This window comes from Gorilla gorilla, chromosome 13 (genome assembly GCF_029281585.2).
Source record: "Gorilla gorilla gorilla isolate KB3781 chromosome 13, NHGRI_mGorGor1-v2.1_pri, whole genome shotgun sequence".
Classification (NCBI taxonomy): Eukaryota; Metazoa; Chordata; class Mammalia; order Primates; family Hominidae; genus Gorilla; species Gorilla gorilla.
In genome coordinates this window covers 84864085-84882209 of record NC_073237.2, presented here as the reverse complement: position 1 = coordinate 84882209, position 18125 = coordinate 84864085, and the positions used below count along the sequence as shown (strand labels likewise).

Genomic DNA, 18125 nt, shown 5'->3' with positions numbered 1-18125 from the left:
AAAAAATTAGGGAAAAAAGTGGCTTCTGTAAGCTGGTATCTACAGAATTTAGGATTGAGAACACACTGTCGGTTTACGTACATGGCTATTGCATTATCTTTTAACATGGATATGCTTTCCCTAAATTCGTAAGCTTTTCCTTCATTTAAAAATGCTATAAAACAGTGAGCATGTGACACCATGCTAGGCAGGCCCTCCCAGCTTAAGACACGGTCTCTGCCCAAAAGGAGCTCCTTGTCAAACAGTGGACCAAGACCAGGAGAGGAAGCCTGCACGCAAGGCTCACACAGGCATTCCAAGGAGAGAAGAGGGAGAGGTTCACCATGCACCTGCCACACTTACCCTAACAGTTTTCCTTCCATTGGCCCAGTTCCCAAAGGCTTTTAAAGGCTGAAGGGTAGACCTGGCACACTTCAGCCAGGCCAAGGGGAAGGGAAGATGACTACATACTATTCCTCATCGCACACTACATCTCCTATGAGCTAGGAAGCCCTTGATCACAGGGGAGGAGGCCTTACCTAGGTGATCTTGTATGCTGCGTAACAAAAGGTCACAAAACACTATCTAGAACCAGTTTCAGAACTGCTTACTTGTGGGATGTCCTCTTCTTCATCATGTTGGCAGATACTCCAGCATGGCCTGTAAGAGAGATGAGTATATAGTCAATGAAAACCAGATAAAAGAATACCTCAGAATGCAGGAAATCTTAACTTCTGAAAAACTGCTATACAGAATATGAAAAGAAAATACACCACTACCAGCAAACATGTAAGAAAGCCATTTGTTTACTGAACTTTTAAAAAAGAGATACACACTAGAGACTCTTGAAAGACAAAACAGCAGAGGCAACAGTTCTCTATCCCCTCAAATCAGCCGTAAAAGCACAAAACCAGAACTGCATGGACAAGAACTACAAGAAAAATTACGTGTCAGCCTGGTGTGGAGGCTCATCCCTGTAATCCCAGCACTCTGGGAGGCTAAGGCAGGAGGGTGGCTGAGGCCAGGAGTTCGAGACCAGCCTAGGTAACATAGCAAGACCTTGTCTCTACAAAAAAATAACAAGCCAGGTGTAGTGGTATGCACCTGTGGTCTCAGCCACTCAGGAGGCTGAGGTGGGGGGAGTGCTTGAGCCCAGGAAGTCGAGGTTGCAGTGAGCTGTGTTTGTGCCACTGCAGTCCAGTCTGGGTGACAGAGCAAGACCTTGTCTCAAAAAACAAAAACAAACAAACAAAAAAACTAAACTGGGTACAGTGGCTCACGCCTGTAATCCCAATACTTTGGGAGGCCAAGTCGGGTGGATTCCTTGAAGTCAGGAGTTCGAGACCAGCCCAGCCAAGATGGTGAAACCCTGTCTCTCCTAAAAATACAAAAATTAGCCAGGCGTGGTGGCGTATGCCTGTAATCCCAGCTACTTGGGAGGCTGAGGTGGGAAGATCACTTAAACCCAGGAGGCGGAGGTTGCAGTGAGCCAAGACTGCACTACTGCACTCCAGCCTGGGCAACAGAGTGAGACACTGTCTCCAAAAAAACAAAAAAGACCAAAACAAGACTAAGTGACAATCCTAGCCATAAAATCCTAAATGGTACAGAACTGTCTTACTGTCATAAACAACTGAAAAACAGGATGAAATATATGCAACACCTGGTTTCAGATGCTGGCTGATAGGCAGCACAGGTGTGTGGGACCTGGGAGCAGAAAACACAGACGAGAACCCTGCACAGGCCCTGACCTCATTCCTGGAAGCAATTTTTGGGCAATGGTGTATGAAGGGGGAACCAAGAACACCACCCTTTTACCATGTTGTGACTCAGTGTGGCGTTGGGAAGGGTGGGCTGGCTGGAATTTGTGGACTACATGTACATGTGGGCAAGAAGGGATCTACTCAGAAGGGAAGCTCGAAAAGTCTGCATTTGGGGGAGGATGTCTTAAGTCTTTGGCTAACACAAATCTGCACATAATTCTGAGAAGTCACAAAGGGACAGCTGTTCAGATTCCATCGCCACCCCTTAACACTTGGAGCAATCAATAAAAATGGCAAAAGATGGCCCTAACTAGGAAATGTGAGGAAGCCTGGAACAAAAGCTCAGCACCTGCTTGCCAAAATAGACTCCAACAGTCTCGAAAGGGCATCAACAAAGTCCCAACACTCAACAACACAAGGTTTCAAATGTTCAACACCAACAAAAATTATTAGACACAAAAAAAAGTAGCAGATTGTAACTCCATAAGCAAGTAGACTGTGAATGAAATAAAGTATTTAGTAGGTAAGGACATTGATAACATTAATAAATATGTTAAAATATTTAAAGGAAAATAAAAATACTTAAAATACAAAATGGAAAATATAAAGAAAAATGAAATTAGTGAAAAATACATAATCTGAAATTAAAAATTCACTGAATGTGAGATACAAAGAGCAGTGACCTTGACACACAGCAATACAAACTACTCAAAATAGCACACAAAGAAAAACCTGGAAGAAAACAATGAGCACAACCTCAGTGACCTTTAGGACAATATCAACCAGCCTAACACACAGGAAAGCGGAATCAAAGACAAAGAGCAGAGAGAGGAATGAGGGGAAAATATAATGATACAAAGTTGTCCAGATGTGATAAAAAGCATATAACCACAGAGCTAACAAGCTCAACAAAGCCAAAGTAAGATCAAAAACAAAGGAAACCACACCAAGGCACTTCTTCATCAAATTTCTAAAAACCATTGATACAAATAAGTTTTTTTAAATAGCTAAAGAACAGAGGATACATTAAACATAGGAAAACAAAAATAAAACTGGCTCCAAAATTGATGTCAGAAACAACGTAAGCCTGAAGACAGTGGAATAAATCTTTAAGGTGGTAAAAAATAAGCAAGCCAGGCCGGCGCAGTGGCTCATGCCTGTAATCCCAGCACTTTGGGAGACGGAGGAGGGCGGATCACATGAGGTCAGGAGTTCAAGACCAGCCTGGCTAACATGGTGAAACCCTGTTTCTACTAAAAATACAAAAAATTAGCCAGGTGTGGTGGCGCACACCTGTAATCCCAGCTACTCGGGAGGCTGAGGCAGGAGAATCGCTTGAACCCAGGAGGCGGAGGTTGCAGTAAGCCAAGATTGTGTTACTGCACTCCAGCTTGGGCAACAAGAGCAAACCTCCGTCAAAAAAAAAAAAAACAGCAAACCAACTAACCTATGGACTTAAAATACTATATCCAGCAAAAAATACCTTCCACTTGAAACACATTGATAATTAAACTAAATAGAAACAGTCTAATTGTACCAATTAAGACTGTAAAGGGAAAAGCCAAACAAACTAGCTTCAAGACAAACAATATTACCACAAATCAAAGGACAATTCCAAATTCTAAGAGTGAATTAATTAAAAAGCTATAATAATCTTAAATGCATATGAACCCAATTACAGAGTAATGAAACACATGAAGCAAAACTGACATAATTAAAGACAAAGACATATCCATAATTATACTTAATTATACAACTCTCTTCTCTCAGCAGTTGATACAACAAGTAGACAGGAAAATCAGAAAGATACATCATGAATATGCCAATCAAAATAATAGAAAAATTAAAAAAAGAAAATCAAAAGGAATACAGAAGACCCGAACAACCAACCTTACTTAGTTGACATTTAAAGAATACTAAAAGAATGCCAAAATAGTTTTCCAAGTTCACATGGAAATATTCACTCAGATACACATTTCTGAATCACACAGGTCTCAGGCGGAGCACGGTGGCTCACACCTGTAATCCCAGCACTTTGGGAGGGGCCAAGGCTGGTGGATGATTTGAGGTCAGGATTTTAAGACCAGCCTGGCCAACATGGTGAAACATTGTCTCTACCAAAAATACGGGGGGGGGGGGGGAAGCTGGGCATAGTGGTGGGCGTCTGTAATTCTGGCTAAGGCAGGAGAATCACTTGAACCCAAGAGGCAGAGGTTGCAGTGAGCCAAGATCACGCCACTGCACTCCAGCCCAGAGCAAGACTCCATCTCAAAATAATAATAATAATAATAATAATAATAATAATAATAATAATAATAAAAGTCTCAATACATTTAAGACAATCTGAAATCAAACAAAAGCTTACTGTACTACCTTGGAGACTAAAACCGGGAGATGGGCCTGACTGCCAAGAACCACTCTACCCACTTCACCCAGCACGTTCATACGCACTGAGACGTGGACAGAGGCTTGATAATGGCTAATGGGTGAAGAATTAAGTATGTGATGGCCTCGAATAGTGAAGACAAGACACAGACAGGAAGCAGGAGCAAGTCTACCTGAAGCATCCCTGGAGCATGTCTGGGCTTAGAGTAGACAAGGATGGAAGGAGGTCAGAAATGAAAAACAAAAAAAGAAAAGTAAAAAGTCTTTCAACATCTACTGGAATTGCACCCTTGTCAAGAACCCTTTTCAATCCCCAACCTACACACAACCCCACACTGGATGTACTCAGTGCTGGGTTCCAGGAAAGGGTGCCTCAAATGCCAAACATCCCCCTATGTCCCCAGAGTCAACATTCCCATTTAGAAGAAACAGAATCTTGCTATTTATCACTCAAGAAAAGGGGCCGGGCGCGGTGGCTCACGCCTGTAATCCCAGCACTTTGGGAGGCCGAGGCAGGCAGATCACAAGGTCAGGAGATCGAGACCATCCTGGCTAATAACACAGTGAAACCCCGTCTCTACTAAAAATACAAAAAAATTAGCCAGGCATGGTGGTGGTCACCTGTAGTCCCAGCTACTTGGGAGGCTGAGGCAGGAGAATGGTGTGAACCTGGGAGATGGAGCTTGCAGTGAGCCGAGATCATGCCACTGCACTCCAGCCTGGGCAACAGAGCAAGACTCCATCACAAAAAAAAAAAAAAGAAAAAGAAAAGGTAAACCATTCATCATCAAAGAATTGAGAAAAATGAAAGTGACCACCACCACTATCCCTGAAATGATCTGAGATCTAAAATGATTATAAAGAATTGGCATCTCCAAGGAAACTGAAGATATTATAAAAACAGAATGGGGGCCAGGCACGGTGGCTCACGCCTGTGATCCCAGCACTTTGGGAGGCTGAGGCGGGTGGATCACGGGGTCAGGAGATCGAGACCGTCCTGGCTAACACGGTGAAACCTCGTCTCTACTACAAAATACAAAAAAAATTAGCCGGGTGTGGTGGCGGGCGCCTGTAGTCCCAGCTACTTGGGAGGCTGAGGCAGGAGAATGGCGTGAACCCGGGAGGCGGAGCCTGCAGTGAGCCGGAGCTTGCAGTGAGCCGGAGCTTGCAGTGAGCCGAGATCGCGCCACTGCACTCCAGCCTAGGCAACAGAGCGAGACTCCGTCTCAAAAAAAAAAAAAAAAAAGAGTGGGAACAAGAGGCTATGAAAAGGGAAAGCAGCTCCTGAAAATTAAAAAATAAATGAAGATAATCTGGCATTTAAAAAGCTTCCAAGTTAACTAATTTGTCCATAAAAAGCTAAACAAACTTAAAAAATCAACAACTTCTTAGACTAGTCAGAGAATTGAGGTCACAAGACAAACAACTGTCCCCAAAACTGGAGAGGCAGGCGGAGATAAAGAATCACAACTTACTAGATCAGAAACCTCTACACAGGAACCAGGGCCATGGTAAGAAAACCTAAACTGCAACCGACATTGCTAGAGGATCAGCATGGGCAGGTCTGACAAAAACTCCAGGGGTTAGGGGCTCTCTTAAGAGGACCCCTACACTTTCCTGAATTTTTCCTCTACAAGCTGGAGAAGTTGATCAAGCCATCCCGTCCCACAAGGGGTAGGGGTGGGGAAACTGAGAAGTACAAGCAAAGGTCACAACCCAGGGGTACAAGCCTCATGAAAAGATTGACCAGCAATCATAGGACTACAGACTGCTTCCCCTCTCCAGTATACGTTACCACTACCTTGCTAAAGACCTATTACCACAGCTCCTGTTACCCAGACATCATCTGCGCCTTTCAACAAGAAATCACAGGCTTATTGAAATGCAAAAAGCAGTATTAACAGAGAAAACAAGCATCAGAACCAGACTCAACTAGGTAGGGAATTACCAACTACATCTGTTAATTCCACCCAGACCAGGAATTTAAATGAACTATGATTAATATGCTAAATCTCTAAAGAGTAATACAGACAACATGAAAGAATAGACGGACAATATATACAGAGATGGAACTTCTAACAATCAATAAAAGCTACAGATAAACACTTTAACAGAAGCAAAGAGTGCCTTTCAGAGACAGGCTTATTAGTAGACTGGACAGGACTAACCAAAGAAGCTCTGAGTTTAATGGCATGTTAATAAAACTTCCAAAACTGAAAAGCAGAGAGAAAAACCCCTGAATACCCAAGAACTATGGGACAAGTACAAAAGGCATAACTTACACATTATGGAAATGCAAGTAGGTAAAGGAAGAAAGGAATAGAATCAATGTAACGCAAAGACTGATTTTTTTTTTTTTTTGAGATGGAGTCTCGTTCTGTCACCCAGGCTGGAGGGCAGTGGCGCCATCTTGGCTCACTGCAACCTCTGCCTCCCAGGTTCAAGCGATTCGCCTGCCTCAGCCTCCCAAGTAGCTGGGACTACAGGCGTGTGCCACCACGCCCAGCTAATTCTTGTATTTTTAGTAGAGACAGGGTTTCACCATGTTGGTCAGGCTGGTCTTGAACTCCTGACCTCGTGATTCACCCGCCTCAGCCTCCCAAAGTGCTGGGATTACAGGCGTGCACCACCATACCCGGCCAAGACTGAGATTTCCCAGAAATTAATGCCAGACACCAAACCACAAATCCAGGAAGCTCAGAGAATGCCAAGCCAAATAAATGCCAGAAAAAAACTACACCAAAGAGTATCATATTCAAACTGTAGAAAATCAAAGGTAAAGAAAAAAAAATCTTCACCAGGCATGGTGGCTCACACCTGTAATCCCAGCACTTTGGGAGGCCGAGATGGGTGGATCACTTGAGGTCAGGAGTTTGAGACCAACCTGGCCAACAAGGTGAAACCCCATCTCTACTAAAAATACAGAAATTAACCAGTAATCCCAGCTACTCGGGAGGCTGAGGCAGGAGAACTGCTTGAACCAGGGAGGCAGAGGTTGCAGGAGCTGAAATCAGGCCACTGCATTCCAGCCAGGTGACAGAGCAAGACTGTCTTCAAAAAAAAAAAGGAAAGAAAAACAAAAACATCTTGAAAGAAACCACCTTACCACAGAGGAATAAACAATTACATGAGGTTTCTCCTCAGAAACTATGCAAAAAAGGAAGACAGTAGAGGGAACTATTTAAAGTGTTGAGAGGAAAAAAACTACTAACTTACAGTTCTATATCCTGCAGAATTACTTCAAAGGGAAGGAGAAATAAAAGCCTTTCTCACACAAACAAAAAGTGATGAAATTTGTCACCAACAGATCTGCCTTGTAAAAAATGTTAAAAAGAAAATCTTTAGAAAGAAGGAAAATTTAGCTGGGTGTGGTGGCAAGCGCCTGTAATCCTAGCTACTTGGGAGGCTGAGGCAGGAGAACTGCTTGAACCCAGGAGGCACAGGTTGCAGTGAGCCGACATCACACCACTGCACTCCAGGCTGGGTGACAGAGCAAAACTCCATCTCCAAAAAAAAAAAAAAAAAAAGGAAAGTATAGGTCAGAAGCTGAGATCTATATAAAGGAAAAACATTAAAGAAGAAATACGTGAAAATAATATAACAACATAGAATATACAATTATAATAAATATATAACATTTTTATTTTATATTATTTTATATTTTATAATACAAAAAATATAATAAAAATATAATATAAAAACTTTTATTTATTTATTTTTTAGACAGGGTCTCACTCTGTGGCCCAGGCTGGACTGCGGTGGTGCGATTATGGCTCACTGCAACCTCAACGTCCCAAGACTCAAGCGGTCCTCCCGCCTCAACCTCTGAAGTAGCTGGGACTACAGGAACGCACCATCATGCCTAGCCATTTTTATTTTTCATAGAGATGGGGTCTCACTACATTGCCCAGACTGGTCTCGAACTCCTGGGCTCAAGTGATCCTCCCACTTAGGCCTACCAAAATGCTGGGATGATAGGCATGAGCCACAGCATACTGGCCTGGCCTATTTTTCTTAATTGAGCAACAATGTATGTACACACACATGGGTGCGTGCACACACACACACACACACACACGAATGGCAACAATGATGATACAACCAGACTGGAGAGAGAATCAGGAATACAGCCGTCCCTCCGTATCTACGGGGGACTGGTTCCAGGACCCCCTTCAACACCAAACTCCATGGATGCCCAAGTCCCTTATATAAAATGGTGTAGTATTTGCATCTAACCTAGGCACATCCTGTCCCATACACTTTAAATCATCTCCAGATTACTAATAATGCCAAATACAAAAGTTATGTAAATCGTTGTTATAATGCATCATTTAGAAAAAAATGACAATAATGTACATGTTTATAGTATAGGCACAATGATGTTTTTCTGGATATTTTCAATCTGTGTTTGGTTGAATCCACAGATGTAAAACCCACGGATACAGAGGGCCAACTAAATTTTATTGTCATAAAGTACGTGGCACTACCCCTAAAGCAATATATTATTATTTCGAAGTAGGTTTGGGGAGGGGGAGTTTTTTGTTTTTTGTAAGAAAACACAAAGGGGAGGGGAGGGGAGGGAAAAGGGAAGAGAAGAAGAGGCCAGGCGCGGTGTCATGCCTGTAATCCCAGCACTTTGGGAGGCCAAGGCAGGTGGATCACCTGAGGTTGAGAGTTCAAGACCAGCCTGGCCAACATGGTGAAACCCCATCTCTACAAAACACAAGAAATAGCTGGGCGTGGTGGGCTTGAACCCGGGTGGCGGAGGTTGCAGTGCGCTGAGACCACACCACTGCACTCCAGCCTGGGCGACAGAACGAGACTCCATCTCAGAGAAAAAAAAAGGGTAGAAAGGAAGCGAGAGAGAGACAGAGACAGAGAAAGAAAAGAAAGAAAGTAGACTTGGATTACTTGTAAATATATATTGCAAACTACAGGGCAATCACTAAAAAAGTTTAAAAACTTAACTGGCTGGGCACGGTGGCTCACGCCCGTAATCCCAGCACTTCGGGAGACTAAGGTGGACGGATCGCTTGAGCTCAGGAGTCCGAGACCAGCCTTTGTAACGTGGTGAAACTCTGTCTCTATTTTTAAAAATTAAAAAAAAATTAAAAACAAAAAATATCCTTGATATGCTAAGGAAGGGAAAAAGGTGGAATCATATAAAACGCTCAATTAAAACCAGAGAAGGCAGAAAAGAGTGGAAAGCAAAAACTGGAAAAAAGAACAAGGGCAAAGAACAGATAATAGTAACATAAATATGACACGGTATTACTCCACCTACATAATCATTTTCTGTGTTACTGATCTAAATATACCAATTAAGACAGACTCAGAGTGGATCAAAAACAACATGCAACTTCATGCTAGATACAAGAAATCCACTTTAACTATAAAGATACACAGATTTAAAGTAAATGGATGAAGAAAAGATACAGCTTGCTATCAATAATCAAAAGAAAGTGGGAAGCTATATGAATTTTAGAAAAAGCAGAGTTTGGAGGAAGAAAAGTTATCAAAGATAAAGGGGGGCATTACATAAAACAAAGGTGTCAACTCTCCAAGAAAACAAAACAATCCTTAATGTGTATGTGCCTAAAAATGGAGCATCAAAATATGTGAGGAAAAAAAGCTGATGGAACTATAGAAAGAGACAGATTAACTCCACTAAAGGTCGAGTATCTCTTATTCAAAATGCTTGGGACCAGAAGTCTTTCACATTTCAGAATATCTGCGTATAAAATGAGGTATCTTGGGAATGGGACCCAAGTTTAAACACAAAATTTATTTATGTTTCATATAAACCTTCTATATACCCCCTGAAAGTAATTTTATGTAATATTTTAAATAATTTTGTGCATGAAACAAAGTTTATACTCATTGAAGTATCAGAAAGCAAAGGTGTCACTAGCTCAACCCATGTGGACAATCTGTGTTTGTTATCATCATTCCTGACACTGAATTTATATGCTACCAACAGCAACCATTCTCTTACACGAATTCACACATAAGTTCTTAACAGTAAAAAATATAGCATACCATTAATACACTGAAAAAATAATGTGTTCAGGATATCTAAGCAGCACAGTAGCAGCACCAGAATATCTGTATCAGTTATTAACAGCAACAACAAACAACAGCTTGCCTTTACTCTCCACCTACAATTCTGTGTTTTGTGTGTTTTATTTTTTTAGGTGAGAAAAAAATATCAGAAGCAGTTGAGGGGCCAGGAAGTAGGTCCTTAGGAATGAGCAAGCATTCTACTGGATGGTTTTTTAAAGTGTTTCCTCTAGTCAACTGCCTCATGAACAAGTTTTTGTCTTAAAAGTCTCTCTTCGATCGTATAAATTGACATGGTTTCTTGTTGTGTTACAAATGCACCCTGCTCTAGTCCTCCAATAAGTCCATCACACATTTTCCCCATGTCATCAACAGGCACTTTTTCTTTAGTATTAATGTCATCTTTATCACCCAATTGTGGAATCACGTGAGTTACTCAAAAAGTTTCAGATGTTGACGTATTTTGGATATTAGGTTTTTGGATTAGGGATGCTCAACCTATATTATGGTTATGGATTTCAACATCCTTCTATCAATAATGGACAGATCCAGAAGGCATAAAATCAGTAAGGATATAGATGAACTCAACAAGCACCATCAAATCTAGTTGACTATAGATCAAATCTAATCTATATATTTGATCTATAGTCAAATCTAAAGACTACTTCGCCCAACAGGAGCAGAATACAAACTTTTCTCAAGTTCACACGGAAAATACACCAAAACAGACGACATTATGAACTGTAAAACAGTTTCACAAATTTAAAAGAATACAAATCATACAGTGCATGCTGTCATACAACAACGTAATTAAACTAGAAATCAGTAACAGAGAGATGGCTGAAAAATCTCAAAATACATGGAGATTGAACAACATACTTCTAAGCACATGGGTCAAAGAAGAAACTGCAAGAGAAATTTAAATATATTTTGAACTAAGTGAAAATGAAAACATAACTTACCAACACTGAGCAAAAGCAGTGCTTACAGAGAAATTTACAGCAATTAATGAATTAATTTACAGCAATTAAAAATCTTTTTTTTTTTTTGAGACAGGGTCTTGCTCTGTGGCCCAGGCTGGAGTGCAGCGGCATGATCTCGATGCACTGCAAATTCTGCCTCCCAGATTCAAGTGATTCTCCTTCCTCAGCCTCCCGAGTAGCTGGGATTACAGGCGCGCATCACCACGCCAGCTAATCTTTCTATTTTCAGTAGAGACAAAGTTTCACCATGTTGGCCAGGCTGGTCTTGGACTCCTGGCCTCTGCCCCCCTCAGCCTCCCAAAGTGCTGGGATTGCAGGCTTGAGCCACCACGCCCAGCCAAAGAAAGATCTAAAGTCAATAATCTAAGCTTCTGTCTTAGGAAACTAGAAAAAGAAGAGAATATTAAATCCAAGATGAGGAGAGGCAAATAAACTTTTAAAAATTAGAGCAGAAATCACTACAATTGAAAATCAAAATCAATAGAGAAAAATCAATGAAACCAAAAGCTAGTTGCTTGTGGAAATGCAAAACGGTACAGCCGCTTTGGAAGACAGTTTGGCAATTTCTTGCAACGTAAACATACGTTTAACCATAAACCAGGAGTTGTGCTCAATATTTATCCAAGAGTTGAAAATATCCCTGCACAAAAATCTGCACACAGATATATATAGCAGCTTCATTCATTTTGTTGTGTTCTTTCTTTCTTTTTTTTTTCTTGAGACAGGGTCTCACTCTGTTGCCCAGGCTGGAGTGTGGTAGCATGGTCAGTGCTCACTGAAGCTTCTCCCTCCTTGGCTCAAACCATCCTCCCGCCTCAGCCTCCCGAGTGGCTAGGACCACAGGTGTGAGCCACCACGCTCCACTACTTTTTGTATTTTTTGTAGAGATAGGTTTTTGCCATGTTGCCCAGGCTGATCTAGAATTCCCAGGCTCAAGAGATCGGCCTACCTTGACCGCCCAAAATACTGGGATTACAGGTGTGAGCCACCACCCCCGGCCTATAGCAGCTTTATTCAAAACTGCCAAAATTTGGAAGCAACCAAGATGTTTCTTCAGTAGGTGAATGGATAAATAAACTGGTGCATCCAAACAGTAGATTATTTGGTGATAAAAAGAAATGAACTATCAAGCCATAAAAAGACACAGAGGAAATTTATGTGCATATTAATTACTAAGTGAACGAATCCAATCTGAAAAGACTCCACGCTGTATGATTCCAACTTTATGACGTTATTCTGGAAAAGACAAAACTAGGGAGACAATAAAAAATCAGCACTTGCCAGGGGTTAAGGGTGAGAGAGAGAAGAACAATGGGAAAACAAGGGATTTTCAGGGTAGTGAAACATCAAGAATGAACCTTAATGTAAACTATGGACTTTGGGTGATAATGACATGTCAAAGAAGGTTCATCAACTTCCAGCAAATATACCACACTGTGAGATGCTGGGACAGGAATGGGGCAGGGTGTGCTGCACATTTGTGAGGGAAAGGAATATATGGGAGCCCTCTCCCTCTCCCTCTCCCTCTCCCTATCCCTCTCCCCACGGTCTCCTCCCTCTCTTTCCACAGTCTCCCTCTGGTGCCCAGCCGAAGCTGGACTGTACTGCTGCCATCTCAGCTCACTGCAACCTCCCTGCCTGATTCTCCTGCCTCAGCCTGCCGAGTGCCTGCGGTTGCGGGCGCACGCCACCACGCCTGACTGGTTTTCGTATTTTTTTGGTGGAGACAGGGTTTCGCTGTGTTGGCCGGGCTGGTCTCCAGCTCCTAACCGCGAGTGATCCGCCAGCCTCGGCCTCCCGACATGCCGGGATTGCAGACGGAGTCTGGTTCACTCAGTGCTCAATGGTGCCCAGGCTGGAGTGCAGTGGCGTGATCTCGGCTCGCTACAACCTCCACCTCCCAGCCGCCTGCCTTGGCCTCCCAAAGTGCCGAGAGTGCAGCCTCTGCCAGGCCGCCACCCCGTCTGGGAGGTGGGGAGCGTCTCTGCCTGGCCGCCCATCGTCTGGGACGTGGGGAGCCCCTCTGCCTGGCTGCCCAGTCTGGAAAGTGAGGAGTGTCTCTGTCCGGCCGCCAACCCGTCTGGGAAGTGAGGAGCGCCTCTTCCCGGCCACCATCCCATCTAGGAAGTGAGGAGCGTCTCTTCCCGGCCGCCAACCCGTCTGGGAAGTGAGGAGTGCCTCTTCCCGGCCGCCATCCCATCTAGGAAGTGAGGAGCATCTCTGCCCGGCCGCCCATCGTCTGAGATGTGGGGAGCGCCTCTGCCCCGCCGCCCCGTCTGGGATGTGAGGAACGCCTCTGCCCGGCTGCGACCCCGTCTGGGAGGTGAGGAGCGTCTCTGCCCGGCCGCCCCTTCTGAGAAGTGAGGAGACCCTCCGCCCAGCAGCCGCCCCGTCTGGGAGGTGGGGAGCCCCTCCGACCGGCAGCCGCCCCGTCTGGGAGGTGAGGAGCGCCTCCGCCCAGCAGCCACCCTATCTGGGAAGTGAGGAGCGTCTCCGCCCGGCAGCCACCCCGTCCGGGAGGGAGGTGGAGGGGGTCAGCCCCCCGCCCGGCCAGCCGCCCCGTCCGGGAGGGAGATGGGGGGGGTCAGCCCCCCGCCCGGCCAGCCGCCCCGTCCGGGAGGTGAGGGGCGCCTCTGCCCGGCCGCCCCTACTGGGAAGTGAGGAGCCCCTCTGCCCGGCCACCACCCCGTCTGGGATGTGTACCCAACAGCTCATTGAGAACGGGCCATGATGACAATGGCGGTTTTGTGGAATAGAAGGGGGGGAAAGGTGGGGAAAAGATTGAGAAATCGGATGGTTGCCATGTCTGTGTAGAAAGAAGTAGACATGGGAGACTTTTCATTTTGTTCTGTACTAAGAAAAATTCTTCTGCCTTGGGATCCTGTTGATCTGTGACCTTACCCCCAACCCTGTGCTCTCTGAAACATGTGCTGTGCCCACTCAGGGTTAAATGGATTAAGGGCGGTGCAAGATGTGCTTTGTTAAACAGATGCTTGAAGGCAGCATGCTCGTTAAGAGTCATCACCACTCCCTAATGTCAAGTACCCAGGGACACAAACACTGCGGAAGGCCGCAGGGTCCTCTCTGCCTAGGAAAACCAGAGACCTTTGTTCACTTATCTGCTGACCTTCCCTCCACTACTGTCCTATGACCCTGCCAAATCCCCCTCTGCGAGAAACACCCAAGAATGATCAATTAAAAAAAAAAAAAAAAAAGGAATATATGGGAACTCGGTTATTTTCCACTCCATTTTCCTGAGTACCTAAAACTGCTCTAAAAAAATAAAGCCCGTTATCTCTTTGCAACTCTAAAACTGTAGAAAGATTGTAAGTTTAAAAACTGTTAGTCTAAACTTATTCTTCTGTCATCAACACTGAGCTAGAAAGTCAGGCACTGTGGAGCACACCTGTAGTCCCAGCTACTCAGGTGGCTGAGGCAGGAGGATCACTTGAACCCAGGAGCTGAAGTCCAGCCTGGGCAACACAGTTAGACCCCATCTCTTTAAAACAAACAAAACTGGGCTAGAAAACAATAAGACAAGAGAGTAATATTGTCAGTATTGAAGCAAAATGATTTTGATCTCTGAACTTCGTACCTGGGTAAATTATTAACTGACAGTATATACGTTTCCACACATATATGGGCTAAAATTTATATTTCATACACATCTTCTTTGGAAGTTACTGAAGGATACCCTTCAGGAAATAAGAAAAGCAACATAAACACATAGGATCTGAGAAACCATAGATATAACCTAGAAGAGCAGAAGGTTCCAAAGCAAGACTTATGTGATATAGGCTGACAGACCCACACAGGTGGGAGTGAGAGACTAGGGACTCAAGAAAGGCTGTTTCCAAGAAACTCACTCCACACAACAGAAGTGTAAGAAGGTAAATGACCCCTATCACAGATTAAAGGTTAATGTAACTCTGATGTAAAAAAACCTTATGCAAGTAATGAAGAAAAATAGATGTAATATCAGAGAAAGGAAGGCCAAGTAGGCCCTTACAAGCCAAGATCACAAATAAAACTGCACAGAGACACCATTTCTCACCCACAAGACAGACAAAACCACGTATTTGACAACATATGTCACTGGCAAGACTGTGAGAAGAGAGAAACTCTTTACATATTTTATTGCTGGTAAGAATACAAAATGGGGCTGGCACCATGGCCCACAAAGCTCAGGAGTTCAAGAACAGCCTGGTCAACATGGTAAAACCCTAAAAAATTCAAAAATTAGCCGGGTGTGGTGGTGCATGCCTGTAGTCCCAGCTACTTGGAGGCTGAGGTAGGAGAATCGCTTGAGTCCAGGAGGTCGAGGCTGCAGTGAACCATGATCGTGCCACTGCTCTCCAGCCTGGGTGACGGAGTGAGATCCCATCTCCAAAAAAGAAAAAAGAAAAAAAAAAAAAAAGAATGCAAAATAATACAGAGTCGATGGAGGGGAATCTGGTGAGATCTCACAAAATTATACATTAATTGAAGATCTGACTCAATTCTATTTCCAGAAATTTATCCAGTGACACAACAGCAAGACATACTGACAAAGATAAGCTTTTTTTTTTTTTTTTTTGAGCTGGAGTCTCACACTTTCACCCAGGCTGGGGTGCAGTGGTGCGATCTTGGCTCACTGCAACCTCCGCCTCCTGGGTTCAGATAATTCTCCCGCCTCAGCCTCCCAAGTAGTGGGGATTACAGGCACCCACCACCATGCCCAGCTAATTTTTGCATTTTCAGTAGATGTGAGGTTTCGCCATGTTGGCCAGGCTGGTCTCAAACTCCTCAAGTGACCCACCCGCTTCGGCCTCCCAGAGTGTTGGGATGACAGGCATGAGCAACCGCGCCCAGCTCATTGTAGCTATTATCTGTAAGAGCAGAAGAGTAGAAACAACTCACATGTCCAGTAATAATGGATACCAAATGAATATGGTACAGCCACACAATGGAGTACTATTCATCTGTAAAAAAACAATGAGGAAGAGCTCTACATACTGCTAGAGCTCTACATACTGCTTAACACACATTGTTAAGCAGAAAAAGTAAAGAAAAGTTAATGGGTACATATTAACTGGATACTGCTATCAGTTTGTCGCCAAATGGGGAGTTATATCAACCCATCACTGACTTTCCAGTGGAAAACAGAAGTTTCTTTAATATATAGCTTTATTATATCTATTTGTTGAAGAAAACAGAACCGTAATTTATAAAATAAACTAATTTATAAAATGAATTTATAAAATAAACTATTCTATTTGACTCTAAAACAGTTAAACTATACTAAACTATAATATGCAAGAGAAACAAAATACAACCAAAACTGTCTCACAGAGGCTTACTCAGGCACGTGTTCCAAAGACCAACTATTTTAAGTGAACTTTGTGTAGACTCAGATGCTCCAATGATAAAGACCAATCAATGTCTGATCCAGCAGCTCATTTGGATTAGAAATTCTAAACCAATCCTCATCTACATCATACTTCCTGACTTCCAACCCTATGACTCACTCCTCCCCTTGAGTTCTCACTTAACTATCGATAGGTTCTTGGAAACTGAGACTTTACACAAAACAACGTAAAGGAGGTCCTCAAATGCTGTCAGTTCAATGTTCAAAGTTGTTTCCTTATAACGTTGATGAGAAAAAAAAAAAACAAAAAACTGGTTTTGTTTTCCTTGAAGTCACAATTTCCAAGAACTTATAGATGACATTAAGTGAGGACTTACCGTATCTTTCTTTCTTTGAAAATTTCACTGAGAGTCCACCAAGGTGATACTCTCCTTGTTGCTCTGCAGATTTTATAAGCTCAGCTTGGTATGACAGACAGTCGTGTCTGGGGATGCAGCAGGTAAGGAAATATGACTATGTAAACTTAAAAGAGAAATAAGAAAATATGAGAGATGAGTGATCATCATCTATGGAGGACACCTGACAATCCATCTCCAAAGAAAACATTTCACAGACTCCCCAGTAAGGCAGGAGAAGTCCAGGCAACAAGAGCCATTTCCTCACAGACAGCTTGCCATCATCTTGATGTCTTCCTAGAGGATCATCCTAGGATCAAGAGACTCAAGGAAAGCCTCCAAATGAAACAGAGACTAATAGCAGAGACACAAAGAAACTCGTCAGCAACAAGGCTAACACTAGAAAGGCTGTTTAAAAAGCAATTTATAAGCAGGCACAGTGGTGCATGCCTGTAGTCCCAGCACTTCGGGAGACCAAGGCCAGTGGATCACTTGAGCTCATGAGTTCAAGACCAGCCTGGGCAACATGGCGAAATCCCATCTCTACAAAAAAATACAAAAATTAGCAGGGCGTGGTGGCACTCACGCCTGTAGTCCCAGCTACTCAGGAGGCGCTGAGGTGGGAGGATCTCTTGAGCCTGGGAGTTTGAGGCTGCAGTGAGCCAAGATCATGCTACTGTGCTCCAGACTGGGTGACACAGCGAGACCCTATCTCAAAACAAACAAAAAGTAATTTATATCCCCAGAAACATAAGCTAATTGTATCTATGAAATAAACAAGTATGAGAATAAAAAAGCTGGGTGCAGTGGTACATGTGCCTGTATTCCCAGCTACCTGAAAGGCTGAGGTGGGAGGATCTCTTGAGCCCAATAGTTTGAAATCAGCCTGTGTAAAAGAAAATGGGGGAGGAAGAGGGAAGGCACTTAGAAATTAAGTTGCTGACTGAAATAAAAAAAAACAAAAAACAAAACAGAAAAGGTGGGAAAATATAAAGTCAATAAGCTCCCCCAGAGAATGGGAAAATGGGCCAGGAGCAGTGGCTCATGCCTGTAATCCCAACACTTTGGGAGGTCGAGGCAGGTGGATCACAAGATCAGGAGTTCGAGACCAGCCTGGCCAACATGGTGAAACCCCATCTCTACTGAAAGAAAAAAGAAAAAATTAGCTGGGCATGGTGGCATGCGCCTGTAATCCCAGTTACTCCAGAGGCTG

General features: G+C 43.5%; 1 protein-coding gene across 18 annotated transcripts in view; it reads right to left on the bottom strand.

The window, feature by feature from the left end:
• Positions 1-18125, bottom strand: part of SPIN1 (spindlin 1) — a 90107-nt gene that overhangs the window by 29103 nt on the left and 42879 nt on the right. For 16 of the 18 annotated variants that reach the window (XM_055350915.2, XM_063696533.1, XM_063696535.1 and 13 more), the window contains one exon: positions 591-639. In XM_055350915.2, coding sequence (XP_055206890.1) covers positions 591-639 — 49 coding nt within the window. Of the gene's footprint in view, positions 1-590; positions 640-16069; positions 16147-18125 lie in introns of those variants that run through there. The other 2 variants (XM_063696540.1, XM_063696539.1) reach the window with 2 other exon arrangements.